Here is a 22,229-nt window from a genome sequence, read left to right as displayed (position 1 = left end):
TTTACGTGGAAATTGAGTGGAAAATTCCACATAGAAACGTTGTCTTTTTTTTATTATCCTATATTCAATTGTTTTGAATTTGACATTTTATTAGACATACACCACTGTTCAAAAGTTTGGGGTCACTTAAAATTGTCCTTGTTTTTGAAAGAAATGCAAAAACAATTGTCCATTAAATTAAGATCAAATTGATCAGAAATACAGTGGAGACATTGTTAATGTTGTAAATAACTATTGTAGCTGGAAACGTCTGATTTTTTTAAATGGAATATCTACATAGGTGTACAGCAACCATCACTCCTGTGTTCCAATGGCACGTTGTGTTAGCTAATCCCAGTTTATCATTTAAAAAGGCTAAGTGATCCTTAGAAAATCATTTTGCAATTATGTTAGCACAGCTGAAAACTGTTGTTCTGGTTAAAGAAGCAATAAAACTGGCCTTTAGACTATTTGAGTATCTGGAGCATCAGCATTTGTGGGTTCGATTACTGGCTCAAAATGTTAAGAAACAAATAACTTTCTTCTGAAACTTGTCAGTCTATTCTTGTTCTAAGAAATGAAGGCTATTCCATGCGAGAAATTACCAAGAAAATGAAGATCTCGTACAACGCTGTGTACTACTCCCGTCACAGAACAGCGCAAACTGTCTCTAACCAGAGTAGAAAGAGGAGTGAGAGGCTCTGGTGCACAACTGAGCAAGAGGACAAGTACATTAGAGTGTCTGAGAAACAGACGCCTCACAAGTCCTCAACTGGCAGCTTAATTAAATAGTACCTGCAAACACCAGTCTCAACGTCAACAGTGAAGAGGCGACTCCGGGATGCTGGCCTTCTAGGCTGAGTTCCTCTGTCCAGTGTTCTTTTGCACATTTTAATCTTTCCTTTTTATTGGCCAGTCTGAGATAACTATTTTTCTTTGCAACTCTGCCTAGAAGGCCAGCATCCCGGAATCGCCTCTTCACTGTTGACGTTGAGACTGGTGTTTTGCGGGTACTATTTAATTAAGCTGCCAGTTGAGGCATCTGTTTCTCAAACTAGACACTCTAATGTACTTGTCCTCTTGCTCAGTTGTGCACCAGGGCCTCCCACTCCTCTTTCTATTCTGGTCAGAGCATGTTTGCGCTGCTCTGTGAAGGGAGTAGTACACAGCGTTGTACGAGATCTTCAGTTTCTTGGCAATTTCTCGCATGGAATAGTCTTCATTTCTCAGAACAAGAATAGACCGACAAGTTTCAGAGGAACATTATTTGTTTCTAGCAATTTTGAGCCTGTAATTGAACCCACAAATGCTGATGCTCCAGATACTCAAATAGTCTAAAGGCCAGTTTTATTGCTTCTTTAATCAGAAAAAAAGTTTTCAGCTGTGCTAACATAATTGCAAAAGGGTTTTCTAATGATCATTTAGCCTTTTTAAATTATAAACATAGATTAGCTAACACAACGTGCCATTGGAACACAGGAGTGATGGTTGCTGAAAATGGGCCTCTTTACGCCTATGTAGATATTCCATAGAAACAATCAGCCGTTTCCAGATGCATTAGTCATTTACAACATTAACAATGTCTACACTGTATTTATGGTCAATTTGGTGTTATTTTAATGGACAAAAACTGTGCTTTTCTTTCAGAACAAGGACATTTTTAAGTGACCCCCAACTTTTGAACGGTGGTGTATGTTATTTGACGTTGTTTCAATGTTGATAGTAAAATGATGTTTGAATCAGCATCATTGTTTCAACTTCATGCCATCAACCTACATAAAGACGTATTTTGAAATAAAATTGCAAACCACAGTCCAAAGATGACTGCCTCTGTGTACAATGCTTAGCTTTGGAAAATCAGCTGTGTGCGATTCAGCTGAGCTATCATGTCAACACATTTAGACACTGATCAGCATCCATGCTCATTTGCATAGACTACCTAAATAACTTGAATAGTTGAAAGTAACTCCTCTGACTGTTTTACACAAGCTGTATGTGAAAGTAAATTTGGAGCGAGGTTGGGATTATGTAGGTTACATTGACATCTGATTTGCCAAATGGACATAATTTCAACTTGAAGCTATGTATACTATCATTCATCCATGGTTGATTGGATATTTGGAAGTTAAGAAGTAGTTACCATTTTCCATTTAAAATATGATGCCAAATTCATGATATTAATAATACACTTTGTGAAACAGGTAACGTAGAGATGTGGTCTTAAGGGCAGATATTCAGAAGGATGCAGAAGGTTCTGTCGGAAAGGTGTCCATATTTATTCACAGCGTGATAGCCGGCAATGACGGGTAGACAATAGACTTAGTTCTCATACAAAATAAGGAACCGCACTAAGCCTAAAACAGGCTTGCCATGTAGCTTCCAAAGCTCTTACAGGTTGGCTCAAGCAGCCTTCCCACTTCAATTCTAAAACAGAACTCCATTGCGCTCCTAAAGGAGCCGAAACATACGAGGTACACTTCCTGGAACATAACAATATGTTTGGCGACATAACGCCAAAATGTGGCTCACACAAATGTATCTGGCGTACTCGTAAACAGACCACTTCCATGTACACTTTAAATTAGGCACACGTTAAACAACAATCATGAATTGTTCCCTGAATGGAACCAGCGAATGGCAGCAACCTACAGTCTAAAAAGAAAAGGTTCCTGGAGTATCTTTTAGGGGTTCTTCAAATTGAAACTGTGGGGGAACCCTTATAAGTTATTTGAAGAACCCTTTCTTCAAAGAACCCCTTTGAATGGATCCTTGAATAACCTTTTGAAGAACCTTTTTGGTTAATTATTAATAATAATAATAATATGCATTACAACAACAACAATAACACTTTATTTTAGTTGTCAGTGTTTATTATGATTTTAGTGGAAAAGCAGAATAAAGAAAACAAATATGAGGTAAACTCCCAGCAGAGTCCCAAGTCCAATGGGTATATCCTCTGGCGTGTGTTGATGTTGTATTGATGTGCTGATGTTCTCCGTATCCATAGCCAGAACGATTTTGCAGTGCATGGTGAACGAACAGGTTTCCTGTTATATTCATCAGAGGTGTAGGGAGGGTGAAGTCTGTGAATCCAAAAAATAGTAGTTATACAGATGATTAAAAAACATGCACACAACAGCATTCATACCTTGGTTTACGTGGTAAATGTGAATTAAAAAAATTGTATTTTGGACATACCTCGTCCATAACGTAGAGGCCTATGGGATATTCATTGAAGAGGTAAGGGAGGACAATGGTAAATCTGATCTGCATTACATACTGTACCAATACCAACTGACATACATTTGTATGCCTCCTCATCTGTATACCTGCAGACAGACAAAAGTGAGCAGTTCAGTCATCTGCACCCATTACAGCTTTCCTTATAGACTACAGTACATATTCTTACCTCTTTGTTTATTGATATCTACTGAATTGTGTCCATTTTCTGTTTTAGAAAGATTTGCACAAATACGAAAAGATAGGCAATGCCATCACAAAACAATTTCAATTTAGATCATACAAGGGCCATTCCTTACCTTAAATTGAGGAGATCTTTAACATGTTCAGTTAAGTGCCTTACCTGCTGTCCTTTCAAATTCAAATCCAAGTGTTTCAGTTGGGCAATTAGGTTCCTGCAAGAACCCCCACCAACTAATGAGGTTCCTCGATGAACCCCACCTCCTGTGGGGTTCTTGGAAGAACCTTTTTGGGGCAATTTTCAGTGCCAAGAATGCTCGGGTTATTCAAATGACTTTGATGATCTTAGAAGAACCCTTGTTGATACCTTCATTTTTGGAGTGCAGTAACACAACCCAAATGACACAGACGAGACAGGACACACGGAGCTTCGACACAACGTGGGAAGTATGGACAAAGGAAAGCATTAACAGAATGAAACACACAGTCTTTAACTTGTGTTACCATGATTCTGTGCACCGAACCAACATTTCACTCTTGTAGGCTAGAGACAGGAAAATAACCGCATTTATGTCTGGAACCGATTATACGAAAATACCTTTCCATACAAACATTTTCCTACCAACATTTTCCTACCGAACTGGGCATGAACTATAAACATTAGCTTACTGCTAACAAAGGAGCTAAAGAATAATACAGTTACTGTATGTCCAGTATAATGCTCCTAGAAAGAAATGGCAAAATGCATAAGAGACAGAATATTTTAATGTAGGGCCTAATGGCAGATTAGACAGTGTGCACCGTTTGTGACGAGTGGGCATAAATCTACATCATCACACAATTTTACCTTTGGATGTTTTCTTGTATATGAAGGATGGTTGGTTGATTTCAAATGTATCTAAACATTATTAATATGTTGGATTCACGTTTTCCATCTCAACCAAAAATCTTTGTTGAAAAGTAGGACTACATCAAACTTTGTTTGAAGTGCATTTAAAGTTGGATTTGATTTAGTGATATTCTTTAAATGTGATTTTTGATGATGGAGACGTGAATCCAACATACACTATAAATACAAATGTATGTGGACACCCCTTAAAATTGGTGGATTCGGCTTTTTCAGCCACACCATTGCTGACCGGTGTATAAAATCGAGCACACAGCCATGCAATCGCCATAGAATAACATTGGCAGGAGAATGGCCTTACTTGAAGAGCTCAGTGACTTTCAACGTGGCACCGTCATAGGATGCCACCTTTCCAACAAGTCAGTTCGTCAAATTTCTGTCATGCTAGAGCTGCCCCGGTCCACTGTAAGTGCTGTTATTGTGAATTTTCAAATCAAATCAAATTTTATTTGTCACATACACATGGTTAGCAGATGTTAATGCGAGTGTAGCGAAATGCTTGTGCTTCTAGTTCCGACAATGCAGTAATAACCAACAAGTAATCTAACTAATAATTCCAAAACTACTGTCTTATACACAGTGTAAGGGGATAAAGAATATGTACATAAGGATATATGAATGAGTGATGGTACAGAGCAGCATAGGCAAGATACAGTAGATGGTATCGAGTACAGTATATACATATGAGATGAGTATGTAAACAAAGTGGCATAGTTAAAGTGGCTAGTGATACATGTATTACATAAGGATACAGTCGATGATATAGAGTACAGTATATGCGTATGCATATGAGATGAATAATGTAGGGTAAGTAACATTATATAAGGTAGCATTGTTTAAAGTGGCTAGTGATATATTTACATAATTTCCCATCAATTCCCATTATTAAAGTGGCTGGAGTTGAGTCAGTGTCAGTGTGTTGGCAGCAGCCACTCAATGTTAGTGGTGGCTGTTTAACAGTCTGATGGCCTTGAGATAGAAGCTGTTTTTCAGTCTCTCGGTCCCAGCTTTGATGCACCTGTACTGACCTCGCCTTCTGGATGATAGCGGGGTGAACAGGCAGTGGCTCGGGTGGTTGATGTCCTTGATGATCTTTATGGCCTTCCTGTAACATCGGGTGGTGTAGGTGTCCTGGAGGGCAGGTAGTTTGCCCCCGGTGATGCGTTGTGCAGACCTCACTACCCTCTGGAGAGCCTTACGGTTGAGGGCGGAGCAGTTGCCGTACCAGGCGGTGATACAGCCCGCCAGGATGCTCTCGATTGTGCATCTGTAGAATTGGAAACATCTAGAAGCAACAACGACTCAGCAGCGAAGTGGTAGCCCACACAAACTCACAGAATGGGACTGCCGATTGCGGAAGCGCATACTGCTTAAAAATCGCCTGTCTTCGGTTGCAACACTCACTACCGAGTTCCAAACTGCCTCTGGAAGCTATGTCAGCAGAAGAACTGTTCATCGGGTTTGGGTTTCCATGGCCCAACAGCCGCACAAAAGCCTAAGATCACCATGCGCAATGCAAAGCGTCGGCTGGAGTGACGTAAAGTTCGCCGCCATTGGACTCTGGAGCAGTTAAAATGCATTCTCTGGAGTGATGAATCACGCTTCACCATCTGGCAGTCTGACGGACGAATCTGGGTTTGGCGGATACCAGGAGAACGATACCTGCCCCAATACATAGTGCCAACTGTAAAGTTTGGTGGATGACGAATAATGGCCTGGGGCTGTTATTTATGGTTCAGGCTAGGCCCCTTAGTTTCCTGTGAAGGGAAATCTTAACACTACAGCATACAATGACATTCCAAATGATTATGTGCTTCCAACTTTGTGGCAACATTTTGGGGAAGGCCCTTTCCTGTTTCAGCATGACAATGCCCCTGTGTACAAAGTGAGGTCCATACAGAAATGGTTTTACGAGATCGCTGTGGAAGAACTTGACTTGCCTGCAAAGAGCCCTGACCTCAATCCCATCGAATACCTTTGGAATAAATTGGAACACCGACATGCGAGCCAGGCCTACATGGCACCACATCAGTTCCTGACCTCACTAATGCGCTTATGGCTGAATGGAAGTGAGTCGCCGCAGCAGTATACCAATATCTAGTGGAAAGCCTTCCCATAAAAGTGGAGGCTGTTATAGCAGCAAAGGGGGGACCAACTCCATTTTAATGCCCAAGATTTTGGAATGAAATATTCGAAGAGCGGGTATCCCGTCATGTGGTGTGTGTATATATAGTGTCTTCAGAAAGTATTCACACCCCTCGACTTTTTCCACATTTTGTTGTGTTACAGCCTGAAATTAAAATGGATTCAATTGAGATATTGTGTCACTGGCCTACACACAGTGCTATCAACAAGGCAGGTCCTATAGGCCCTAGTTTTGTCGTACCTGGACTACTGTCTAGTTGTGTGGTCTGGTGCCACAAAGATAAAAATAAATTCATAGGATAATGCCCCATGCCACAAGGCTAGGATTGTCCAGGAATTATTCCATGAACATGACAGTGAATTCACCTTACTGCAGTGGCCTGGTGCCCAGTCACCAGATTTCAGTCCAATTGAGCATCTGATGGAACGAGCTATTTGGAGTAGAGATCCACTACCAGCCAACTTGACACAACTGTGAAAAGCATTGAAGTCAACATTGTCCAGCATCCCTGTGGAACGGTTTCGACACCTTGTAGAGTCCATGCCCCAACAAATTGAGGCTGCTCTGGGGGCAAAAGGGGGTGCAACTCAATATTAGGAAAGTGAAAAATATTTGTTCCATTTCTATGTGCAATGTTCAATGTATGCATAGTTCTGATGATTATGTTGAAATTAGATAGATGTAAAAAAATGTTAGTCAGGTAAAGTCAATGTATATAAGTTTAAGTTTTACCCTAATTTCAATGTTTACAATGCTGGTTGAAATGTCCACATTGTTTCACAAGCAGTTCTCCATAACTATCAGGAATCCAGGTAAGACCCAAGTGCAGACGGTGTGATGTAACAATGTTTATTGTAACAACAGCGGCAGGCAAACGGCAGGTCAAGGCAGGCAGGGATCGATAATCCAGAGTGGGAGCAAAGGTACAGGACGGCAGGCAGGCTCAGGGTCAGGGACAGACAGAGTGGTCAGGCGGGCGGGTACAGGGTCAGGACAAGCAAGGGTCAAAAACCAGGAGGATGAGAAAAAGAGAGGCTGGGAAAAGACAGGAGCTGACAGGAACAAACGCTGGTAAGCTTGACAAACAAGAATAACTGGCAACAGACAAACAGAAAATACAGGTATAAGTACACATGGCATAATGGGGAAGATGGGTGATACCTGGAGTGGGCTGGAGACAAGCATAAGAACAGGTGAAACAGATCAGGGCGTGACAGTACCCCCCCCCCCCCCCCCCCCACTAGGGACACCACCTGGGCGGATACCTGGTTGACTGGGGTGCTGGAGGTGAAAGTCAACGATGAGGTCCAAGATTAGCAGAATGACACGGGGGGGAGGGATGGGCCTAGAAACAGAAGACAAGGGGCAATCAGACATAGTTTTGAATCTAGACATAGAAAATACAAAATCTAGACAAAATCTGCGGAGGGTACGGGCAAAAGAGGACGACCAGCAGAGGGGCTAACGATCTTGGAGCGGGGGGAAATGTCTCGGCTTCCGGCACTATAGCGGCCTGCCAGCGCCTCGGGCTTGACCTTCTTGGATACCGGTCGGTGCTGCGGAAGCGAAGTGGCCTGGACCTTACTGAACCCCTCCCGGAGGTCCTGGTACATTGCGGAGCGGTCCGGGGCAATTTCCAAGCCCCCAGAAAGACGTCCCGGGGCAGGCAGAGCTGACTTCAGGCAATGAGCGTGGCAGGACCGGCTCCAGCCCACAATGGCACCAGTAGTTCAGTCAATGGAGGGATTGTGTCACTGGAGCCAAGATAATTCCAATACCACGGGAACCTGAGGCGAGTCAACCAGCAGGAATTGGATCGTCTCGCTGTGGTTCCTCGACACTTGTAGGTTGACTGGGGTTGTCTGGTGGGTGACCTGGCCTATACAGCACCCGTCCAACGCTCTAACACCCATGGGAATTGGAGAGGGGTTAAGTGGGGATGCCCAGCTCGGACGCCAGGGTAACCTCCAGGAGACTCACATCGGCCCTCGAGTCGATGAGTACCTGCAGAGACTTGAACTGGTCACCCCACAGCAGTGTGGCATGGAGGGAGGGGGGGGGGGGGGGGGGGGGGGGGGGGCGAGTAATGGGAGAAGAACACTTATCTTTAAGACCCACCAGTGTACTCACTCCAACAAATGAGCTAGGTCTCTTGAAGGGACATGTAGACACAAAATGACCGGCAGTACCACAATACAGACAACTCTTGATCTCAAGTCTGCATATGCGTTCTGTCGGAGACAGCTTAGCCTTGCCGAGCTGCATCAGCTCGTTGTCACGGCCGTTGGAAAAAGAGGACCAAGGTGCAGCGTGGTGTGTGTACATACTTTTAATAGTGGATGTCGCCGACAAAACAGTAAACAATACAGAAACAAACCGTGAAGCTTAAGGCTAAGTGCCATCAAACAAAGTTAACCTCCCACAAACACAGGTGGGAAAAGGGTATCTAAGTATGGTTCCCAATCAGAGACAACGATAGACAGCTGTCCCTGATTGAGAACCATACCCGGCTAAAACATAGAAATAGAAAATCATAGAAACACAAAACATAGAATGCCCACCCCAACTCACGCACTGACCAAACCAAAATAGAGACATAAAAAGGATCTCTAAGGTCAGGGCGTGACACTCGTAGAGAGGTGAATCGACAGTCTCTGGAGGCTCTTGGAGGGACTCGGGTAAGTCCAGATCCTCTCGAGGACGTAGACGTCGGGGACTTCCGGAGTTCATCAGCTGCAAGGTGGGATCCCTGAGTGAGCTTTTGGAACTGCAATCTGACCTCTTCTCCCTCCTAAGTTCCCGTAGCCGACCATCGATCCGGATGGTTAAAGTGATGAGTGAGTCGAGATCCGTCGGTAGTTCTCAGGCTGCCAGCTCATCCTTTAACACCTCGATAATCTGCACAGGAACGTGTCGAACAGTGCTTCCGGGTTCTAGGTACCCAGACTGAGGCAGATGGTGGATTGTTGCTCCCACACCGACATGGCCCAGGCGAGTGCCCTCCCGGACATAATCGTAATAATGTACACTATCTTTGAGTGGTCCGAGGGGAACAAAGAAGGCTGCAGCTCGAAAACGAGGGAGCACTGGGAGAGAAAGGCCCGGCATGTTCTGGAATCTCCATCGTAGCGCTCAAAGGGGAGGTAAGCGGGGTGCCCCGGGACCCGGGGTGACGGCGCTGCTACCAGCGGGGTTACAGAAGGGTTGGGAGTTTACCCGTGTGGTAGGCCGCCTAGTAGGCAACCAACGGATTTGCTCCCGCAATGCGTCCAAGGTTTGTTTGTGACGTTCGGCCACAGCTCAGAACCCTTCCATCAGACTGCAAAGCATCTCCTCGTGTCTACTAATGGTGGCTCCTTGGGAGGAGATGGCATTGCGGAGCTGGTCCAAGTCTGCTGGGTCAGTCATGACCAGTTCGTACTATCAGGAATCAAGGTAAGACCCAAGGTCAGACAGTGTGAAGTAACAATGTTTATTGTAACCACGGGGGCAGGCAAACGACAGGTCAAGGCAGGCAGGGGTCGACAATCTAGAGTGGGAGCCAAAGTACAGGGACAGGCGGAGTTCAGTGATCCAGAGGTGGAGCAAAGTTACAGGATGGCAGGCAGGCTCAGGGTTAGGTGAAACAGATCAGGGTGTGACAATAACGACGAATAGAGGTTAGCCTATATACCTTTAAACAGAGACAATTAATAGAATTTCTAAGTAGACCAGACCCCACTGCTATTGTATTGGTGTCTATGGGAGACCCACCCCATTTAGTAGACTAGAACTGACCATTTTTCTCAATGAACTACAGTATCTTCATTTATGCACCATATTTGGTTTAAACTCCCAAAACAGGCTAAACCACTAACAACTAAGAACAGCAATGGTGCGTGGGTAAAATCACTGAGGATGCCAAGCTGGGAAAAAAGCCATATTACAACCTATGTTGTGATAATTGCATTGTTTGCTCCATAACCCATTAGTTCATACACCATTGTAATATACAATAAGGCAGAGACAACAAAAAGACAAGTCACACAGTGGCGGAATGAATTCAACCACACGTTTGTTTCATCACAAAACCGGAGAGCCAGTAAAGTCCCCAAAGCAAATATTTAATGTAACAAGTTAAAAGAAGTTACATGACCTATGATCAAGCAAGTTAATGTTTCCGACAGTTTACTAAACAACAACTGATTTAGAATCCCAGAGAGTTACCGCAAGTCAGCACAAAGACAACAGGAGCACTGCCTCCACTATTCCAGCACCATTTCTACTTAAACTTTTAAACATCATCAAATCAACTAGGCTATATTCTTAGTCTAATACAGTGAAAACGATTTAGTCCAATCAACATTGCTAAATATCATGTGGCTGTCCATGGCACTGATTTATCTGTGTGTCTATGTGTGTGTGTGTGCGTGTGTGTGCGCAAGTAGAAAGAACTTGTTGACTCACCCTACTTGTAGACTGGATGCCATTCCCCTCTCTTTCATGTTGGCAAAAGGGTCTGTGCCTCTGTCATACAATAGTACACACTTTCAGTTGTTGTTGTCCTAGACTAATCTACAAAATTATTTGTAGCCTAACTTCCTCGCAGAGGCAACAATGAACCAGCTAAATTAGCTAGCTAGTTAACACGAGCCTACAAACATTTTAATCAACATATTGAACTTCAATTATGTAAGGCCGGTGGCGCAATATATTAATTTATGGTTAGATCAGATCAGATCAGATTAATTCAGCCACTTGCGAATTGAAGGAAAATGTTTAAAACACAGAGTCGAAAGAGAAATTGTTGTATAATCGTTTTTCTTTCATTCACATTTTTGGGGAAGCCTGACTTCTCCTTGGCATCCGTGAACACACACCACTGCCTAAGAAACAGGTTCATGCAAAGAATGTGCATAACAAAAGCAAATAGACAAACATTTAGACAACATCAATAATGATTAATGCATTCCCTGACTACAGCAGCATACCACCCTGCATCCCACTGATGACTTGCCTCTGAAGCTAAGCAGGGCCTAGGCTACATGAGGTGTGAGACTATAATTTGAAAAAGTTGCTAAAATAGGCACGCATTGCTTTTTTAAACTTGAATGAGAGGTGCTTCGGAAAACACAGCTGGGAGAATGGAATTATAATTATTATATTCAGTCCAAGAGCACAATGGCCTCTGGCCGCAAAAGGCATGTTTTTTTTTTAAGGGGCATTACCGCGACAGAAAGGGGATGCGCCAGGAAAATCGAGGCGTTATCAAGTGCTTGTCGAATTGTGAATGAGAGACTGATGAAGTGACTCATTCAAGTGCTAATATATAATTCAAAAGTGATGGGCTAATATTGTCACCCATCAGACTATTCCTCACTTAATCTTGTCTTTACATGTGCTAAATAATATATGTCCGAAATTTCTTTTGATTTAGCATTGACGATTATCATGCACTTGTCTCAAAACGGGGGCAGGGGAAAAAATACATGTAATGTATTCACTTAAATAGAGAATGGAGGACACTTTTCCCGTGGTTAATTTTCATGCCAGGCAGGTTGGCTAAACTCCTGTTGTAAAGAGAAGCAATGTGCTTAATATTTGGAAAGCTGATAAATAAATATTGTAGGCCTAGGTTATAGAAAGCTGATGGGATCCTCCTCTTTTTAATAGAGGCCATCACTCTGTTTTCTCATACAATTTAATAGCCTATAGAAATGTTGCGCAACCTGAGCTGATGGGCTCTCATGAAGTGTTTGATTAGATTTTCGATCAGATTTGCATTGATGTCAGAGTGATTAGAGGGACATTAGAGTGCAAAGTACTAGGCAGTTAGCAAGTTTGGTAGGCTACAAATGACCATCAGCGGCATCAGAGCTTCGAGAATCCTAATTAACGTGACTGAATGGTCACGTGGAATTTGACTGCGATCATGACTATGCGATAATACGGTCATGGTAGCAGCCCTAGGCGGAAGGAGGCGCAATCAGGTGGGACCATTCGAGCCAATGAGAGGGCAGATATGCGTGTGAACACAGGAACAACTCCGATAGAAAGTACTTTTTTTGTTTCCAAAATGGTTACGTGCGCCTGTATCTAGCTTAGCTGTAGAAGAACGCAAGTCTGTATGTTTTTTTAAACATTTTACATCACTCTGACGTTTAATGACGTGCCACAACCCATTCATACATAAAGCAGCACACTGTCGTAAACCATAGCAATGTACAGTTCAATGTACAGCATGCCACACCATACATAACAGCATCCACTTATATTTGTTCATTCGCAAACAACCTAGCCATTATGAATCTTCTATTTGTTCAAATAAGCCTCACGTAGCAAATTAGCAGTTACATTTTTTTGTTGACCAAATTTGTGACTCTCATTGAGCTACATACGAAAATTCCTCACTTGATGCTCTTATTTTCGTGCAGATTTTTGGCGCAAAGTAAACCGTCTTGCTTCGCCTCTTCCTCTCTGCACCAAAATAGGTTGGGTTACAACAAATTGAAACAATGTTTCAATAGGAAGTTGTGTGTGTAATCCTTACAATGTAGGCCTAACTCGTAGGCTGGTACAAACTATATCTGTGCACTAATAAGCACTACAAAGTTGCCAGTTTGTTGTAGAGTTCCATTTGTAGGGTAGTGGCAAGGTGCCAAAATTTGAGATACAGCTACACGAGGTAGAACAAAACACATCCCTAACGTCTAAAAAAAGTTTACTGCAGAAGTGGTTACAGTATATGTATAGATTAGTATATGTATAGAGTATATTATAGATAGATGTCTTCCAAAATCCAATATGGCTGCCATAGTACCATTTAATGGAGGTTAAAGCATGTGTAAATATGATATATATAATATATACATTCATGTCCATAATGACTGTTTTAGTGTAATTATTTTCTGAATCCAATATGGCCAACATGCTTGCACTCAAACACCTTCGCCTTTATATAAGTGGCCCTTGTTTTTTGTCTTGCATTATTCTGTCTTTAAAAGGGCTTCATAAGGCTCTTGGTATATCTAAGACTCAGTGGCACTACCATGCCTCTGTGTTTGAATAGCTAAAGCCACATAGCTTTTCAATGTGTGCTCATGTTTAAATCTCATTCAGATTTACAGCATAACAATGGGCAATTCCGCAAATATAATAAGAAGCCTTTCACAACACAAGCACACAGTAGCGTAACCAAGTTACAGAAAAGCAACCTTTACCACAGCAGTCACCTCCTCTAAGAGCGTATATGTACAGCTCTAACATTTTGCCTGTTTTCCTCATTGAAACTAAGGTTGAGGGCAGTGTGCAATGTCGATTCAAAGTCTGATAAAAAATATTTTTCTAGACAGCAAAGTACGAAAAATATTTGGTTCCAGCGTACATCGTGGGGTCATTTGGATTGGTTTTGAAATGGTTTTAAAGGTTACTTCAATACACATCGTCAGTTTGTGTTGGTTCATTGTGGTGAACACCTGCCTTATGCGCTTGACATAATGTTTGGTTGCATTCTACCCATACACAATATTTTCATTTATTTCACCTTTATTTAACGAGGCAAGTCAGACTTATTTTCAATGACAGCCTAGGAACAGTGGGTTAAACTGCCTTGTTCAGGGGCAGAATGGCAAATTTTTACCTTGTCAGCTCAGGGATTCAATCTTGCAACCTTTCAGTTAAAAGTCCAACACTCTAACCATTAGGATACCTGCCACCAAGTCAACATGTATGGCAACTCCAGGGTAGACAGCCAGGATGGTGGTCATGGTTTTCTGGAAAACGTCATGTGCCCGCTCAACCATAACTATAGAAGAGTGCACTGAACATTCCATTGTGCATCACGAATGCAGGGAGCCAGCGGAAGGTCATTGGACTAGCAATTATACCACAATGGGGACAATATGTAAAGTTAGGGTTAGTATGAGAGTGCAGGGTTGGATTCTCTTTCCCTTTTATTGGAGCATCCAAGTTGAATCATTGATCCTCAAAGAGGTGTGGAATACTTGGTGTTGCCATGCAAAGCAGTCTGCTGCCTTTTCTGTATTCGAGACAAAAGTGTTTGAGTGTAACTATAGCAGGAATATTGGATTTCCAACAAAGTTGAATTGTACAGAAATAGTCTTGAGTGCAGGTCATAAGGACAGTACACAAATCTGAAAGATGTCTCTCATTTAAAACATGTGTATATACAGGTGATTGTATCACAATTGAATGGTATTGTGGCAGCCATATGCAATTTTGGATGCCATATAGGATTAGTGGTCAAATCTGGGAGTGGCCCCAAATGTAACTGCAAGAGTAGGAGCTGAACAAATATAATCTTTCACTGAAATAGACATAACTGTAATTTATGTCGGAGCCCAGTTGTTTTTCTCAGAGCCCATTAGATTAAAATAATTACATCACCAAAAGAACATGCATAACTGTATGTATTTTTGTCAGACTGGACCATACAGCACTGAATGAGAGTTAATCTGATATTTCCATCTATTGTATCTCTGTGTTTACAGCACAGGAGGCTGACGACGGGGAGAATGGCTCAAAAATAATGGCCGGAACGGAGCAAATATAATGGCATCAAACACCTGGAAACCATGTGTTTGGTGTATTTGTTTCCGTTCCACTAATGCCGCTCCAGTCATTGCCAAGAGCCCCTTCTCCCCAATTAAGGTGCTACCATTCTCCTGTGGTTTACAGGTCTATATTTCCAAGATGCATTAAGATATCCTTATTCTGTTTTTGTGTATGTAGGGCAAACAACAGACTACTTGTATTCCAAATTGCAGCAATATTAGTGCTTGCAATATTGGGTTAATGAGATTATAGAGCCCATCCCCCTTCCGGCCAGGCATTATTCTGCATGATTTGAGTTTAGAGGGTGTGTCACAATATTTATCAATTTAACCACTTGTCATAACTTTACTTTCATTAATCTGACGACTATTATTTGTTTAATCCACTAACTATGTTTAATTGTTACCCGATTAAATTAATCATGTAACAATTAATTAGGATTTGGGGCACCACGGAAGACTTTGTATAACCTCTCTAGGGTATGTGGGACGTCCCACCTGGCCAACATCCAGTGAGATTGCAGAGTGCCAGATTCAAATACAGAAATATATTATAAAAATTCAGAAAAAAATACAACTATTTTACATATGTTAAAGACAAACTTCCTGTGAATCCAACCAGGGTGTCAGATTTAAAAAATGCTTTACGGTGAAAGCATACCGTACAATTATTTGAGAACATAGCCCAGCAGACAAATCATTACAAACAGTAGCCAGCGAAGTAGAAGAGTTACACAAGTCAGTAATAGAGATAAAATGAATCACTTACCTTTGATGATCTTCATATGATTGCACTCAGAAGACATTCATTTATTCAATAAATGTTCCCTTTGTTCGATAAAGTCTCTCTTTATATCCAAAAACCTCTGTTTTGTTTGTGCGTTTTTTTCAGTAATCCACAGGCTCAAACGCAGTCTCAGCAGGCAGAAAAAAAAATCCAAATTGTATCCGTAAAGTTCATAGAAACATGTCAAACAATGTTTATATTCAATCCTCAGGTTGTTTTTAGCCTAAATAATCAATAATATCAACCGGACAATAACGTCATCAATATAAAAGGTAAACAAGAAAGGCACTCTCTCGGTCGCGCGCATGAAAAAGCTCTGTGACACGGCAGGGTCCACTCATTCAGACTGCTCTTACTCCCTCATTTTTCAGAATACAAACCTGAAACAATTTCTAAAGACTGTTGACATCTAGTGGAAGAATGTTTTCTATTCAAATCCACTAATTATATGCCTATCCTATCTTCTGGGCCTGAGTAGAAGGCAGTTTCATTTGGGAATGCTTTTTATCCAAAATTCCAAATGCTGCCCCCTACCCTAGAGAAGTTAAAGAGTTACCATTTCCCAAATTAAACTCTATAATGTCTTTACCTATAACATCCATTAAACAGTCAACATATGAATTGTAACCTCTTATCATATCATCGTTCTGAACAATCGTAACCTTCTTGGATCTGCAAAAATTCCAGCCTTGCTCATGATTCCGTACTACATTAATTGTTTTAATCATTTATTTACTAGTTAACTAAATAATAACACAAAATAAAGATATGCCCTTTACATCAGACAAGGTTCCGTAGCGGACTGACACAATATGACGGCTTATAACACAGAGATGGAGAGGGGGAAAAAGAGAGAGATAGATGGACACTTATTGTGGATACATTCTATAACTATTCACACATTAATCATATACTTTGCACACAAATCGCTGCCCGTTTGGAGTAAGAAATCAAGAATGTATTTACGCGTGAAATGCCTTCGTTCATCGTTTATCTCTGTCGGAACCAAGCCTTCTTGGTTCCGACAAAGAGTTTTGGTTGGCCTTCTCTCAGACTTGAGTGTAAGGCTCTGATTGTGCACAAGAGGTCACAATGTTCTTCTTCTTATTTGTCCATGGCTTCAATGACTTGTCATGTAGTCTAGAGCAAGCGGACAAGCTCTCTGACCTCACTTGAGGCTTGGCTACTTAATGTACAAAGGATGACAAAAACTATCATCTCATTAGAAATCGAAAATCACATTCCAATCTTAACACACATACGTTCATAAATGTTCATATTATATACACAACATATTGGATGGAAACTTGACAGTTTCCTTAACCTCTCTGATCTCCCCATCCCGGATCCGGTATCAGGAATACAGACTCAAGCTCATTACCATAACGCAACGTTAACTATTCATGTAAATCGCAAATGAAATGAAATAAATATGCCATCTCTCAAGCTTAGCCTTTTGTAAACAACACTGTCATCTCAGATTTTCAAAATATGCTTCTCAACCATAGGAAAACAATAATTTGTGTAAAAGTAGCTAGCTAGCGTAGCATGTAGCGTTAGCATTAGCGTTAGCATCCAGCACGCAACATTTCAACAAAAACATAAAAGCCTTCAAATAAAATAATTTACCTTTGAAGAACTTCTGATGTTTTCAATGAGGATACTCTCAGTTAGATAGCAGATGCTCAGTTTTTCCAAAAAGATTCTTTGTGTATTAGAAATAGCTCCGTTTTATACATCACATTTGGCTACCAAAAAAAAACGAAAATTCAGTCCTCAAAACGCGAACTTTTTTCCAAATTAACTCCATAATATCGACTGAAAACATGGCAAACGTTGTTTAGAATCAATCCTCAAGGTGTTTTTCACATATCTCTTCATTGATATATCGTTCTTGGAAGCATGGTTTCTCCCCTCAATCAAATGGAAAAGTACAAGCAGCTGGCAATTGCGCACCGAATTCCACGCAGGACACCAGGCGGACACTTGGAAAATGTAGTCTCTTATGGTCAATCTTCCAATGATATACCTACAAATACGTCACAATGCTGCTAACACCTTGGGGGAACGACAGAAAGTGTAGGCTCATTCCTTGCGCAATCACAGCCATATAAGGAGACAATGGAAAACAGAGCTTCAGAAATTCTGCTCATTTCCTGGTTGACGCATCATCTTGGTTTCGCCTGTAGAATGAGTTCTGGGGCACTAACAGACAATATCTTTGCAGATTCTGAAACTTCAGAGTGTTTTCTTTCAAAAACTGTCAAGAATATGCATAGTCGAGCATCTTTTCGTGACAAAATATCGTGCTTAAAACGGGAACGTTTTTTATCCAAAAAGGAAATAGCGCCCCTAGAGATCAAAGAGGTTAAAGTGTATATACTTTCCCAGTTACGGTATTTCAATTTCATGCATACAGTTGTTAATGACATCACAAAATGAAAAGCAATATTATATTTGTTTTCCACATTCTTTATGTTAGAATTATTGTTCCGTTCTCCACTTTCTGGACGTTAGAGTTTAGAGCAGGCAAAACTGTCTGGAGACAAAGGGACATTCCTTTAACCAATACTGGCGGGTAAAGAGAGAATGTCTCCCTCTCTTATAATTTACGACAGGGTGTAAACGGTCGATCATCCAGCAGCTCCCCCTCTGTGGGAGACAGAGAGGCCTGGTTATTACCCCCCCACCCCCCCAGTCTGATCTGACCCATTCTGATCCTCACAGGACAGTCATGACACACTTTTGCAGTATAATATTTTTTCACAACCATACATTTCATAAATGGGGAGACATAAGACATGTGAAAAACCATGGTTGTGTTTTGTTCTACCTCAGGTAGGGGGATCTCAAAAACTAAAGCCCTTATTCAGGAATGGCCACTAGCCTATTGTATTTGCTGCACTGAAGAAGGCATGGGATTAGTGACTTCGATTTGGGGATGGTGCAGCAGATCAGTGGGCTACACCTTTGGTGATATAGTTTCTTATGCAACAGTATATTGTGTCCAATTCCCTCAGTATTATACTTTGTTAATGGGCGCCCATCACAGATAGATATTGCCTTGGACTATCAAAAAGCTCTCCATGTTTGATTTTGCGTGGCAGATTTTCCAATGACACACTGCTCCTACATTGTGCTTGACTAGGATTTGTGTGAACGTACTCACGTCAAGTTAAACCAAATCATTAAAATGATATGAAAATGATAAGTGGCATAGAGATGGAATTGAATCCAATTTGGGCTATCTTCCCACAAGTGAATGTGGGCGTGACAGTTAAAGAACCAAGTCACGCTATATGGGTTTAAACTTTGAAGAGCTAGTTCTTCTGGGGACATTTCTCCTCTTACCTACTCCTGTATCAAAGCAGTTCTGCTCCTGTAGTAATATTGCAATTACCATTTCACAGTCTCTTCAGAGAAACCATCCCAATGGTTTGATGCCGTACAAGGTGGAGACTCCGATATGACAGCTTTGTGGGAAAGAAAAGAGTGGGAAACGTGCTGATGGAAGAATAGGAAAGGAGGACTCCAATAGGGGAAAGTGTGATGATTCATCCAATATCTTCCTCCTCTCTGATCTGTCATTTGACAGAAGGGATACGAGGTGTCAAGAGGAATGTGGAATTTCTATAAAAGACGCAACATATTGGTCTGATGTTGCCTTAGTGTCATCTTAACATGTTGGTCTGACGTTGCCTTAGTGTCATCTTAACATGTTGGTCCGATGTTGCCTTAATGTCATCTTTGGATCGGGAACGGTCGGGAAGAGGTTAAGAACAAATCAACAGAAGCAACATAATTGTATGGAGGAAATATCTGATTTAAGTACTGACAGTAAGAACCTAAAGAGATATAGTACATGTAATCAAGACATGAGAATACACGTCATACAAAAAATGTTGCAACATAACAATGCTAGGCACATTAGTACAGTAGGCTAGTTTTCCTATTGAGTATGTTGAAAAGAGGCGTGTGGGAGCTAACTTTCATGCCTTTCGACCTTGGGAGTCCATGGCAACCCTTTTTAAATTCAAGATAGAGAGGTGGGTGGGTAGGTAAGGAGGGAGGAGGGAGGGAGAGAGAGAGAGAGAGAGATAGATAGAGAGAGAGAGAGAGAGCATGTGAGAGTGAAAGACAGCATGTGAGAGAAAAGATTTGTCTCATCATTCCACACAGGATTGCAGCAAAAGGAGTTTTGACAGAAAAAGAAAGCAGTGAAAAGCTCAAACCAACACAAATCCCTTCTCTCATCTCTAGCCCCTCTCATTCTGTGTGGTGTTTCTCATCGCTCCTCCTCTGCTTTATCTTGCAGGAATTCACTCAGCAACCCGGAGAATTGAGCCGAGTGGCCTGAAGGCTCTGACACGAATCAACCAACCCCCCCCACCCCCAAGGGAAGGGGAGAGATTAAAAACTTCTGATCGACGTGGAGGGAGAGAGTAAGAGAAGGAGGGAGAGAGAGAGAGGGGGGAAAAGAGCTTATCATACACCTTTGCTCTTCTTAATGCCCCCTGTGAGGGATCGCCATAGGCAGGGTGGTGAGTAACAGCGGGCAGAGGAGTAGCTGCCCACCACACTAGTCAGACCATGGAGTGAGGAGAATAGAAGGAAAGAAAAAGATAAGAAAAGAAGAGGATATATCCTTTGAAGAACCAAACTTAGAGCAAAGCAACGAGACACATCTCCTGTTCTGTGCCCACCTCTTCGAAAGGTATTATTAAGATTAACCCCCATGACATAAAGTAGTGTTCTCTGTGTTCCTGATTCCACTGGGTTCTAGAGTGTGTCAGTATTCGTGTCTGGGCTGTGGTCATGGTGTCTCAGCTCCAGGGGTGTGCTTTGCATCGGACAGACAGGATCTGTCACAGAGGCAGCCTGATCAGGCTCTTACTTCTACTCTACTGCTCTCTCATGACTGCCCAGGCTGCCAAACCCAAAGGCCCGGGTGGCACACACCTCAACTCCATCCGCATCGACGGAGACATCTCCCTGGGAGGCCTGTTCCCTGTGCACGCCAGGGGCAACGAAGGCAAGGCCTGTGGGGAGCTGAAGAAGGAGAAGGGGATCCATCGTCTGGAGGCCATGCTGTTCGCCCTGGACCGTATCAACAACGACCATTCCCTGCTGCCCAACATCACGCTGGGAGCACGCATTCTAGACACGTGTTCCCGGGACACCCACGCCCTGGAGCAGTCACTTACATTCGTCCAGGCCCTCATCGAGAAGGACGGGACGGACGTCAAGTGTCTTGGCGGGGGAGCACCCATCATCACCAAGCCTGAGAGGGTAGTGGGAGTCATTGGAGCCTCGTCCAGCTCTGTGTCCATCATGGTGGCCAACATACTGCGGCTCTTCAAGGTAAGGACCACCCCTTGGGGGTCTTCACTACATGGTTGTGTGGTTGTGGTGGAGTGTTTACAGTGTGAGTGTCTCTTGGTGGGTCAAACTCAACCAATTTTTATCGATGCAGGCCAGCGAAGCCACTACACAACACAACAATAAACAATGCATTAAATGTACTTTAACGGTGACAAACGGTGCCCACAAACTGTTAGGGCCTACATACAGCTGTCCCAGCAGCAGAGCTTTCCTTTCAGCACCATGGAGTGAATCCTTATCACCGCTCCACCTGGTTATCAGCTGAGCCACGTCTGCAGCAAAACATTTCACTCACTCTCATTTACTGCCATTTTACAAACCATAGCTGATGTCTGACTTCTTTAAATAAAATGTGTTTCTACTGGTTCCTTGTGGATTGTTGTAACTCGATAACAACCACATTCTCCTTCAATAATAATACATGCCGACATGAGTTTTGACTTTAGAACCACACACAAACATTATTACATTGATGTTCAGTAAATTCATAATGCTTGCTTTCATGTATTTAACACTTAGCTCTAAGTATAAGCAAGTGCAAGAAAATGAGCTGCGACGAAGTAGGCCTATTCGTTCAGCACTTTCGAAATGGACAGCAACAGAAATTCTGATAGATGTTAGTAAAGACAAGATGTTGAGGCCTTAACTTTACTCTTCATAAAGTCACCACACACACAGAGATAGAGAGAGAGAGACCACACACACACACAGAGAGAGAGAGAGAGAGACCACACGCACACAGAGAGAGAGACCACACACACACAGAGAGAGAGAGAGAGAGAGAGAGAGAGAGAGAGAAACGTTTTATAGACAATGTACCGGTGCAGAGACAGTGCATTGAGCAAACTAAACCACCATCGCAATATGAAATGGAATTACATTTGGCCCATTACTGAACATCTGTTTAAAAATAAATGTTTGAATTGGATTGTCATTGGCAAGCATGGTTACAGACCCAACAAAATAGCATCCCCTTCCTTGTGGAGAAAAACGCACGAGCTAATTATAATACTGTCACGTTCTGACCTCTATTTCCTTTGTTTTGCATTTATTTAG

General features: G+C 42.2%; 1 protein-coding gene across 3 annotated transcripts in view; it reads left to right on the top strand.

The window, feature by feature from the left end:
- The window catches only part of LOC139371389 (metabotropic glutamate receptor 4-like), a 274,781-nt gene that overhangs the window by 52,884 nt on the left and 199,668 nt on the right, over nucleotides 1-22,229 (top strand). For all 3 annotated transcript variants that reach the window (XM_071111770.1, XM_071111769.1, XM_071111771.1), the window contains exon 2: nucleotides 20,107-21,152. In XM_071111770.1, the coding sequence (XP_070967871.1) occupies nucleotides 20,607-21,152 (546 nt within the window). In that variant the 5' untranslated portion in view covers nucleotides 20,107-20,606. The remainder of the gene's footprint in view (nucleotides 1-20,106; nucleotides 21,153-22,229) is intronic.

This window comes from Oncorhynchus clarkii, chromosome 17 (genome assembly GCF_045791955.1).
Source record: "Oncorhynchus clarkii lewisi isolate Uvic-CL-2024 chromosome 17, UVic_Ocla_1.0, whole genome shotgun sequence".
NCBI lineage: Eukaryota > Metazoa > Chordata > Actinopteri > Salmoniformes > Salmonidae > Oncorhynchus > Oncorhynchus clarkii.
Note: the sequence above shows the minus strand (reverse complement) of the source record. Positions and strands in the feature narration are given on the sequence as shown.